This window comes from Artemia franciscana, chromosome 18 (assembly GCF_032884065.1).
Source record: "Artemia franciscana chromosome 18, ASM3288406v1, whole genome shotgun sequence".
NCBI lineage: Eukaryota > Metazoa > Arthropoda > Branchiopoda > Anostraca > Artemiidae > Artemia > Artemia franciscana.
In genome coordinates this window covers 13,098,027-13,109,982 of record NC_088880.1, presented here as the reverse complement: position 1 = coordinate 13,109,982, position 11,956 = coordinate 13,098,027, and the positions used below count along the sequence as shown (strand labels likewise).

Genomic DNA, 11,956 nt, shown 5'->3' with positions numbered 1-11,956 from the left:
AATATCTGCAAAGCTCTTCTTTTTCTGGTACCGATGGGTTTCCCTCTTCTCACGACTCATGACCTTTTAAACTTAAGACTTATATTATTTTGGATTCATCCAAGGTTAACAGTTTCAATTTATATGACAAGCTAAGTTCAGATGCTAAGTTCAATTCACTTAGCTTCTAAAGTTCTGTTCTAAAGTTCTTAGTTCTAGTTCTAAGTTCTTAGGTTAAGTTCTTAGTTAAGCTCTTAGTTCTTAGTTCTAAAGTTCTTAGCTCTAAGTTCACTTAGCTCGTGCTAAGTTCAGATGCTTCGGATTTCGACAAAATTCTTTAAGGATTTTGCTGCTATTTTCAACTTTAAAGTTTTTCAAGATATTTTATAATTTTTTTTTTTAGACAGAGAGAAATTTTTAAAAACTTTTGAGATCCTTTTAAAAACCTCATATAATTCACAGCTTAACTCTCAGTTTCTCCCGATTTAGTCTGCCCAAATCTTGCGAAAATATAAATAAATACTCAGTCAACTAAATGTTGGCTTGAATATTTTACTATTATTTTTCGAAATTTTGGCATTGGTGATAACTAATACTAAATCATAGAGCTAAAAATGAAACAGAAAATACAATGAGGAGATTGAAAACACTTTAAATTATCTATCCTCAAAATAATATCAATTTTTTTAGTTTATTCGAATATCATGTTTCTTTTACTTTACTATTTTTCAACCGTCATTCTTTGACTTTTCCCTTTAATTGGTCTTATGAACGTTCCCTTTGGTTTTACGCATGACGATATAGCGGAATTTTAGAACTAAACTTGACAAAAGCTTCTTTTTTAAGGCTGGCTGATCTTGGCAGTGTTAGCATAAACATGAACAAATCCGTTCGTACAACATCAACATATAATTATCACCCAAAGACTCTGATGAGGTTAGCAAAGTCAACACAGGAGCTAACAGTGGCAACACTGGCGAAAGAGGATGAGATGTTGTTACGAAGCAAAATCCAAGTGAAAAGTAGTGACGAAGAAAAGGCGAACAATGAGTAAGTTTTGCTCATTTAGTGATTTTACTCTCTCTTTCTTTTGTCTTTTACAGTTTTAGAGCACAAAAGTGTCTTTACAAACAGTTGTCATACAAGCAGTAAAAAAGGGCTGCTACAAGAAATCTTTTTGGAAAGACACATACCCATTTTGAAAGCGCCGGTCCCGCTCTCTCTTGGAAATAAGTAGAAAAAGGAAACATTGATTAATGTGTGCTCAGGTAGCGTTTTTTATCTCTCTTTTCTGTTTTCACAATTTGCAGCAAAAAGGTGTCATTACAAACAGTTGTCCTACAAGCAATAAAAAACGGCTGCCCCAAGAAATCTTTTTGGAAAGACACATACCCATTTTGGAAGTGCAAGTCCCGCTCCCTCTTGGAAAATAAATAGAAAAAGGAAACATCGATTAATATTTGCTCAGCTAGTGTTTTTCTTTTATCTCTCTGTTCTGTCTTCACAATTTTGTAGCATAAAGGTGTCATTACAAACAGTTGTCATACAAGCAATAAGAAAAGGGCTGCCCTCAAGAAATCTTTTGAAAGACACATACCCATTTAGGATGCACCAGTCCCGCTCCCTCTTCAAAAATATATATATAAAGGAAGCAATGAGTAAGCTTTTTCTGCTACTTTTTTTTTTATTTCTCTCTCTCTCTTTCCTTTCTGTTTTTACATATTTTTTTTTATAGCACAAAAGTGTCATTATATGCAGCTGTCATACAAGCAATACAAAAAAAAAACGTTAAATCTACGCAGTGAATTTTTATGGCTCCCCCAAATAAATCTTTTTATAAAGACATATACCCATTTAGAAAACTCACTCTTGAAAAATGTAAAGAAAAAAGAAGCATTGAGTAAGTTTTGCCCAGATAGTACTTTTTCCCCCTCTTTCTATCCTCTTTCTATCCGACACTAAAAAAGAGTCGTTACAAGCAATTGTCATACAGGCAATATGAAAAAACATTACATATGCCCAATGAATTTTTCGGACCGCCCCTGGAAATTTTTTTCGAAAGACATATGCCCATCATTTAGGAGGTGCCAGTCCCACCCCTATTGGAAAAATATCTGACACCCTCCCCCTCACCTTGTGAAAGGTTAGGTTTCTGAAAACTTGTGCAAAAGCAGTTACAGAAACATCTAAGCAGAGAATTATAAGATGTTGAGCTAAAGTATTGGTCACCCGGTCTGATGCAGATTGTAGTTTTTCTCTTCCGTCTTTTTGTAGATCTTCTTCTACACAGATTGAGTTCAAATCTAATTTCATTCATGATTTTGGAAGACTATAGTCTAGAGAACTTGATATTTTGTAAAATATAAATACAAGTAAAAAATGTATATCGTTATCACATGCATGAAAATAGAGAAGAAACTAGAGAAGAAAAATACTAGATGCTATGTTTATAAACTAAAAATGTTCTACTTATATTTGAACCAGAAATAAACCAGGACTAATTTATTTCAGATTTTTTTTTCTGTTTTGAGGACTTTCATTCAAGACTCTGCTGTAAAAAAAGAAAAAAAAAGGTTTATTCCTTTTGTTTATTGTCAAGCATAGCGTATATCACCTTCGCAAAAACCTGAAAATGGTGTTTTCCATATATTCAGTTCTGATATGTAAATTGCTGTACCCTAAGAAACTAAACATTGATTTTAAACGGAAAAGATGAGCGGCCTATCAATCAAAACCTTATCCTGGATTTGGAAATTTCAGACTGTCTCTTCGATAGGAGTTTAGAAACAAGCCACTAGTCCGTCTCACTGTGTAAAGTACTTTATGTCCGATGGATTTTGTGTGGAGAGTCTGAAAACTTTACATTTTTGGAAACCTTATACCATACGTATTCAAAATAAAAAAGCTTCCGTTCGCGGAGAGTTCCAATCATTGGATGTTACAAAATGGCTGCCCTGAAACATATTTTTGTCCGAATATTTGCTTCTAAATAACCTAAAAGATTTTTTTAACTTCTCAATATATTTAAAAGGGTCCCATTAGATTAGGGGTTCCCAACCAATTTTGGGTCATTTCCCACCCATGCATTTCACGAATAACTGATGCCCCTGTGATATGCGAATTTTATTATTAAGTATTTTAAGTTAATTTACCTGAAGGAAGATGAAAAGGCCATTAACTTGGTATATTTTTAGGGATCGGGGGGGGGGGGTGTCCACTGGGTATTTTTATACTAATGAAAAATATTGCCTGAATACAACACTCATTATGGAGTATATAACGTCATTGAAACACTATCATGCATCTTTTTTTGCTCTTTAGGTATATTTCAACGTGACGCATTCATATGAATTTGTTTTTCAAAATTAAGGCTGTAAAATGTAGTCAGCTGAAGGGCGTACCTCCTGCCTATGACCCACCAAAACATTACCATGGCCCTTCCCTCCATTGGGGTCTGTGAAGAGATGGTTTTAGGGAGGGGACAGTGGGACACTCGCCTGGGTGCAGAAATGCTGGGGGTACAAAATTTCAAATAAAAAATTTAACGGTTATAATCATTTTGTAATTTGTGAAATTTTATTTTTATTAAAAATAAAGTAGAACGTGCAGTTGTCAGTAAGTATAAGGAAATTGATTAATAAATGAATTTAATAAGGGAAAGTTTTGTAAGGTTTCGCCGAATCTTTTTTTAGACAGAGAGGGATGCTAATAAAGTTTTTTTTCCCGGGCACAAAATAGGCCAGAACCGACATTAAGCCTGCGCCCCACTTTGAGAATCACGGCGTTAGATAGATTAGTGTAATAAGATCAAAATCGGAATAAATCTTCTACTTGATTTTTTTTCCGCTGTTTTTCTTACGGACTCGGTGCGTCTCAATTGAAGGTCATTGGCTTCCCGCTACTGTTCTCAACCATTCTTTCTGCATTAATACTCAATTCAGTTGGCGCTCATGAACGAAAAACGAGATTAATTAAAGTATAATAAGGACGTTCCAAAATGTACTGTTCTAAATGCAGCTGTGGATGGGAAAAATTCCATATAAAAGACAGCTGGGATATTCTTACCCCTAAACTTCTTTTACTAAACAAGAATTTACTCTTCTGGTAACTCCTACAGAGTTGAAAAGCAACACTCCGTCAAGATGTGTTCCTAGGAGTGGGGATCCCTTGAAAAAATTAAATTAAACACCCTGAGTCTTCATCTAGCATCCAACGTGTGAGGATCTAGTGTTGTTAACTGTTGAGCCAAGTTTTTTTCAGCCGGACCATTAACCTCTTAAAAAACAATGGTCAGACAAAGACTAGTTTGTCCCGAATGTAGGCGTAGAGTCTTTTCAAACTCTGTGAAGTGTGGAGGGTGCAATTGCTCGTTTCACGCAGGAGCGGAAAAATGTGCCAGAATTGATACAGCTAATTGGAGTGAGAGCTGGTGTTGTCCTGACTGCTCCTCTAAGAAAATGCCAATCAATAAGGTAAATTCTTTAAATTCACCTGTTTTACCTTCACCTCGCACCCCTCGTTCTCCAAATTCAAGAGCTAAGATGCTTAATATCTTAAAAGAGCTCAAATCGCCGGTGCTCCCCCCTTTGCGGAAGTCGACTCTAGCCTCTCCCTATTTACAACATGAAGTGACGTCCCCCCCTCTTGAAGTTTCTTGTCAGACTGAGTGCCAGACCTTTTCTTCCGTCGACCCATCCTATACTCTGAACACCACCATTGGAAAATTACGCACCTGCTCACGTGAGGTATCAGTTCAGACCGAACCTTACTCATATGTTACCAGAGAAAATTTAACGTATCCAAATCCCTGTGTTAAAGATTTTGCTTGCCTTACAAATCTTGATATTCTTAAACCATTAAAAGACAGACTAGAAGAGTTATTAAGCTACATTTCGACCGTAATTTCTGAACCCCTATCTGTAACTCAAAACAGTGATATAACAAAGAATAATGAAGTCAATCAAGTGAAATTGAAAGATTCAGAAAATGCTATATTTCCCTTCGAAAATTCATTTGAGAGGTCAAGGGCGTTTGAACCAGTGACAAACCAGGTGATTAGCAATGACATTGACCGGAACGGTCAAGTTAATAATGTTGAAATGAAATCAATTATTCATGAACGTAATCCTACTGACAAATCTTCTATTAGTATGGTGGATGATCAGGCTCCCGAATACAGGAATAACTTAACGGCTTTCGGTTTTATGCTGAATTTGAAAGAGGATAATGACACCTTTGTTTTAAAGACTAATAAGGTTACTACGAAATCCGATGCAGATATTGAAATTGTTTATGAGAAACTTGTGGCATATGAAAGTGAAGGAAACGGAAGAATTAGCTGAAAAAAAAATGGTGATCAGCGTGTAATTGAAAATAAAGAAAAAACGAAATCAGTTTGCAAGGATTTTTTACGTGCAAAATGTGACCACGGAAAAAGATGTAATCGGCTCCATATTTGCAAATATTTTCTGACGGGTTCTTGCAATAAAAGTTCGTGCTCGTTTGACCATGTTTCAATTTGTTCTGTTTTTATGTCGGGTCGTTGTTTCGGTTGTGACAAGTATCATGTTTTTATACCAAAGTCGTTTAGTAGGTTATTCTCTAAGCCACAAGCTATACCTTCGCATGTGTACGATGTTAGTTCTAAGAATTTGACAAAAAACGGAGATGGATTTCGGAGGGTGGCCCTGCCCTTTTTAGGCCAGCGTCGAAAGCACTCACGACCCCATCCTCCTCTTGGTCAGGTTCCTGTCGACATCCATTCTTATCCCCCTGCATTTTCATCTCAACAATTAAAAAACTCTTCCCGATTACATACTCCCCCGCCTTACCCATTGTTATCTCCGCCTCCTCTCTGTATACAGAAGTCCTATTTCCTTCCCCCTTACAGTATGCTGCCCCATACCCTCCCTACTCCGCCGCAAACCAGCAATTTCTTGACGGACATGAATCACTATTCCCACCCAGCCCCCCTTTCCCAGCACCTTACGAAGCCCCAGCCCATTCGTTTTATCCCTCGTGCCTACCCTGTAAACGTGACTCAGGTCTGAGACTTTTTGCATCCAATAATTGTCATATAATAAGTCCTTGTGCTTCGTCCATATCCTTGCCCGTCCCCCCACATCCAATTCCTTCTCTTACCCCTCTTCTCCAAAGCATAATAAAATTAAATTAAAACCCTACCCCCCAGGAAATTCTCAAACCCATCAAGTTTCCCTGTCGCGATTCCCCAATCGGTTTGTTTTTCCTAAACTTTTAGTTACTAATGCTGAAAGTCTTAATTTTGAAAAGCTTACTGAACTCGAGGTGATTTCAGAATCACATTTGATAGATATTATAGCTGTTACTGAAGTTCAATCCCATGACCCAGGGTCCCTACACCTGACAAATTATTCAGAGTTTATTAAACTCCGTCCTTCAGACCACCCACTCGGGAAAAAAGGTGGCGGAGTTCTGTTTTTACTAAGAGTCACCTTTACCCAAAGGTTATTCAAGTCCCTAACTTATCCGAGTATGATGAAATCCTCTGGCTAAGTGTTAGACCAAAAGTACTCCCTCGTCCATTTAGTATTATTGCAATAGCTGTTTTCTATTACTTCCCAAATCAAAATATCAAGTCAAAACGTAATTTTATCCAGCAATTACAGGCAAGTGCTGATTTTGTTATTTCTAAGTACCCCAATGCTGGCCTTTTTTTAGTTGGCGATGCCAACGACCTTAAAATGGATTCCTTCTGTGCTTCACTTAAAGTAAAGCAAATTGTCAAAACACCGACGACTCGGGGAAATACCTCTCTTGATGTTATTTTAACTAATATGTATAATTTTTACAGCCCTCCCTCAACTTTGCCCCCATTAGGTGGGAGTTATCATCTTTCCATTCTTTTGTCCCCCTCCTCAACTTTTAAGCATACTTTCTCAAAGACTTATAGCACTTACCACCCTCTTCAAAATTCTGGTCTTCTTTCTTTTGGTATGTGGCTGAGTACTGAAGATTGGTCAGACATTTATAGTTTACAAAACCTTGATGAGAAAACAAGCCACGTTTCATAAAAAGCTAATTGATAAATATCAAATTTGTTTTTTCCCAGAAAAAAGGTTTAAAAGGTGCTCAAGTGATAAACCCTTTATTAATCAAACAATAAAAACACTAATTAGAACCAAATTGAAGCTGTTTAAGAATGGTAAACTCGATCAAGCCAATATATTAAGAAAATCAATTAAAAGAGAAATTCGTAAATTGGCACGATCATACTACAAAAATAAGATCGAAGAATTGTTCACTAATAAGCCAAAAAACTGGTATTCCGAGGTTAAAAAGCTATGTGGCAGGAGTCTTGACCAGCTTAATTTCAACTTATCAGAGCCCCCTGATGTTACTGCAAATATTCTAAATAAATTTCTCGCTTCCATTGTCCAGAGCCTTCCAGCATTGCCAATCCAATTATCAACAGGAGCCCCATCCTCCTTTTTCCCGACTGTTTCCCCGTCTGAGATTGAAAGAAGAATTGATAAACTAAGAAAGACAAGTGTTTGTCCTTTGGATATGCCATTTCCTCTTATTAGAGCCTTCGGTGACTTCCTGTCTAAGCCCTTGTCTGTCCTGTTTAACGAAATTACTAAGTTTGGGCAAATTCCAACAATTTGGAAACAGGGTTTCATTACCCCTTTGAAAAAGAAAAACTGAAAGCCTGGCTTTGATGGCGTTCGACCTATTACGCTTACTCCTATTTTTTCAAAATTGTATGAAGGATTCCTTGCAGATTTGCTAAAGGAAAAAATCCTACCTCTTACCGACCTGAAACAATTTGGAAACCTAAAATCAACTTCTACTTCCCACTACCTCGTTTCTCTTATTGACCACATCGGGAAAATCCTCGAAAAACCTAATGCCTGGCTAAACTTAATTTCTATTGACCTTCAGAAAGCCTTTGACCTTGTTAACCACAATATTTTAATTGAGAAACTAGAAAGCGAGTTCAATATCGATCCCTTACGGGTAAAATTGGTTGCCTCATTTTTAACAAATAGATCACAGGTGGTTAAATACCAGAACCATTACTCATATCCTCTCCCTATCTACAGTGGCATACCCCAAGGAACTCTCCTAGGGCCCCCTTTTTTCAGTCATGGTTAACAGCCTTGTGAAGGAAGTTCCTGACCGTTGGAAATTTGTTGATGACCTAACGATTGTTGAAAGTTGCTTCAGAAATTTAATAAGCGACCCTATGAGTATTCTCAATGAAATTGGAAGTGAGGCTTTGGACCTAGATATGACCATAAACCCCTCTAAGTCCATGATAATGCCGATTTGTTTCCTCAAATCCTCGACCTGTTTTCTTAATCCTATCCCTCCTGAAATTTATGCATCCTCGGTTAAATTACTTGGAGTCACAATTTCTTCAAATTTAAAGTGAGATATCCACGTTAAAGATATCATCCATAAAGCTAATGCGTCTATCGCCCTCCTTAAGCTCCTAAATAAATATAGCGTCCGCATCTTGAATATGCTTGTCCAGTTTGGCCCCCTGGCATCTCCCGTGAAGAATCAGACAAAATTGAGTCAATCCAAAAAAGAACCTTGCGAATAATTTTCAAAGAAGGCAAGGTGCCTTACTCTCTGCTCCTAAGACAAAAACTAGTTTGGAAACCCTTGAGCGAAGGAGGTCGTCGTTGTGCCTCCGTTCTTCAAAAATGCAATAACGAACCCTCGGACGGCAAGTATTTTCCCCAAACATCACTCACCATCCAGATTACGACAGCCTCGAGCTGTTTCTGAGCCTATCCCAGTTTTGTCCCCCATTCGCTGCGTTACTTCCAGATATGAAAAAATCTTTGTCCCCTTCATCACAGAAAAAATAAATAAAATAGCCAACTAGTTTCTCCTCCCCCCCTTTTTTTCCTTCTTTTTCGTGTGAGGTGCTTTAGGTCATTAGACTAATTTGCTTGCCCCCCGCTGTTTTGGTTTAGTTTCCCTTTTAATTCATATGTGTTTTTCGTGTGTTTTATGCTTCGTTCTTTTTTTTGTGAGTTTTTGGACTTTTTTTTAGTGTCCCTTTTAATTTGTAGATATATATATATATATGTTTATTTCTTGTTCTTTTCTGTATTATTAGACTTTTTTTGTCCCCTTCCCTTTTTTTCTGACTTATATATTTTTTTTTTACTCATAATTTGATTATCCATTATTATTAGTGTTTTTTGCTTTGTTTTTTTTTATTAGTCGACTCCGAAGTCCGAATTCGGCCCTTTGAGGACTTGTGATAGTGATTTTTTTGAAATAAATATCTTATCTTATCTCTCCCCTCCCGACTTACACACAAGGAAAAAAGAATAAGAAGTGTATTTTTCAGATATTATCAAATAAAAGTGAGTTTTAAAAATGTAGTATTAGTTGCATTTAGCTGAAAATTTGGTGGGGGGGGGAAGCGGAATTGAGATTTTGTTTTTAAGAACTCTTTTACAATAAAACACAATTTCCAGTTCCCTTGCAACAAATTACTAAGTTTGAATTTAGCACTTAATTTTTTTTGTTTTAGCAAAACAAAGCCATGAATGATGTAGGCAATTTTGACATACTGTTAGGAATCAAGTTTTATTTCTGCTAAAACTTCTTGGAAACAGTTTTTACAAGCCAAAGTTTATTTAACCCCGTCTCAAACTTTCTTTTGTAAATTTTGGAGAATAGATGGCAAACTCTTTTGTTTTTACCAATTTTCTCCAGAAAAACCCCTGGACAACTTTTCTACAGTTGTGGATTAAGTTAAGAAATTCTGGTTAAAGGGATTTCTTCTGCTCCTAAATAAGGTCATGCAGGACAACTTGACAGGCAAACTTGATCATCTAATATTTGCATACGTTTTCTGTTTGTTGTTTGATCTAGTATGAGACCAAATTCGAAATTCGTCCGGAAGTCTCTTGCTATTGTCTCGAAGAAAAGAAAAAAGTTAAATGAAAGATGGTTTTTTCTCGTGTTTTGGAGATCCCGGATTCTAAGACTTACTCAGATAGTTGAGCGTGTGGTTGGATAAACCTCTGATATGAAGATCGAGTCAACTTAGAATGAAAATTCAGGAATATCTTATGGTTGAGGCAAGCTCTAACTTGCCAGTCATTGTTGAATCTGACTCAAACTGAATTTCTAATTAAAGCAAATTAGGTCAAACTAAACTTAAACTGCAATTTTTCTGTTCATATTATATCTGGGCCAACATCTAAAAGATAAATTTGTTGACCCTAAACTTCCTTCACTGCGTCGAACCAAACCTGAAAAAATAAATTGAAACCAAATTTAACAGAATTAAAAGATTAAAGCGAGTAGCTCCAGTGTATTAAGAGGAATTTCGGAGTGCTTGTATTTAGAGCATTTTATTCCTGTGTTTTGAGTGTCAGGATATTCGAAATTGGTCAAAATAAATTTTGAGGTGAAGGAAAGATGGTTTAGTACAATCAAGGGTAGTTGTTCAGGACAAACTTCAGTGTACTTTAGTACCTGACCAAATATCTATCGGTGGCCAAGACATAAAATCATAAAATCAGATCTATTTAGCAATTCGATTCTTAATTTCTTTTCATGGATAAATGTTTTTTTTTTTTTCATAGGCCTTTAAGAGGGTTGATTTTGGTACAGCTGAAGTCACCTGTATCTGTTTTTTTTTTTTTTATGGTTATACATAGGTTGAAAATACTTATTTGGAGACGAAGCTAAAACAATTTTTGAGTCCTCAATACACTTTGGATTGACTTGATAAATCTTTACTTCCTATCATTTGCTGTTTAACAATTGTACTTGAAATATTTCTCTGGAGGAGAAAGGTTTGCTGTCAAATAATTTTATTTCAATATCCTTAGATGCTTTGAAGAGAATGGCGTTACTACTGACTATTATGCTGATAAAAGTACCAGTACAAGCGGGAATGATGATAGTGACGGCGAAAAACAAAAGAAAAATGGAAAAGCAAGAATGATGGTGAAGAAGATTAAAACTTTTCGAGGTAAATTTGGTTACTAGGTTGTCAGAAAAATGTATTTTCAAGATGGTGACATTTAAAATTTTTTTTTATTATCATGGTATTTTTTTTATTGGCCGCTGTACTTTTGCTTGTTTAAGTCTCATCCATCATCACGCGATGCTTTCGTTCCACTCCTTTAAAAAATTTGACATACCAGTGCTTGATATGCAGGTCTGTCAGGTACAGCTCTAGATAGCTAGATAATACCCCGAGTGTCAATATTATCAATCCACATTTTAAGAGGTCTTCTCAGATATCGAGCATCCTCAACTGACCGTTCAGGCTAGACTTTTTATAACCGAACAGGATTCATTCTGTTGATGTACCTGAACCAACGCAGCTAAAGTCTTCTAACTTTATTTAGAATGGTTTCTGCTGACTAGTCTTCAGCTGACTTTTTCGATTGTGATCTGGTGACTGATCTTCAGTGTCCGATGTAGGCATCATATTTTTAATGCAATAAGGATTCAATTGTTTTCAGATTTTACTGCCAATGATTCATACCCATTCAGAGCAATGGATATAATCAGACTGTTGAAAAGATGAACTTTCAGATTGTTCAAAAGGTGGATGGATTTTTTGTTTAACCTTCTGAAGCCAGACCTGATAAGAGTCAGCAATGTAGCTGATAAGGTCAGCAGCGTGGCAATTATCAACCGTTGGAAAAATGCCGAGGAATAATATCGATTGACTGTTTTTACTTGCTCACTATCACTTATTATAGAGGAGGGATTTGAAGTATTCTGGCCTAAAAAAACCAAGACTTGTGTGCATACATAGCACACCACTTCTATTCATAACAAACCACTTTTTTTGCGCTTGAGAAACGGTCACTGCCTGTCTTTGGAGATCTTGTATGGTAATAGCTATCTGATCAACATCATCAGCATGGGCCAGTTTATCAATTGGAGTCCAACCATTTTTGCCCCATGCTTGGAGGGTATGTGAGATACCGTCCCGCAGGAA

General features: G+C 36.5%; 1 protein-coding gene across 1 annotated transcript; it reads left to right on the top strand.

Annotated features, from left to right (window-relative positions):
* Positions 1-829: 829 nt before the first annotated feature.
* LOC136038360 (uncharacterized) lies at positions 830-11,101 on the top strand. Its single transcript, XM_065721432.1, has 2 exons — positions 830-1,029; positions 10,830-11,101. Exons 1-2 carry the CDS (start codon positions 857-859, stop codon positions 10,987-10,989), a joined length of 333 nt encoding a protein of 110 aa, XP_065577504.1. The 5' UTR covers positions 830-856; the 3' UTR covers positions 10,990-11,101.
* Positions 11,102-11,956: the final 855 nt, after the last annotated feature.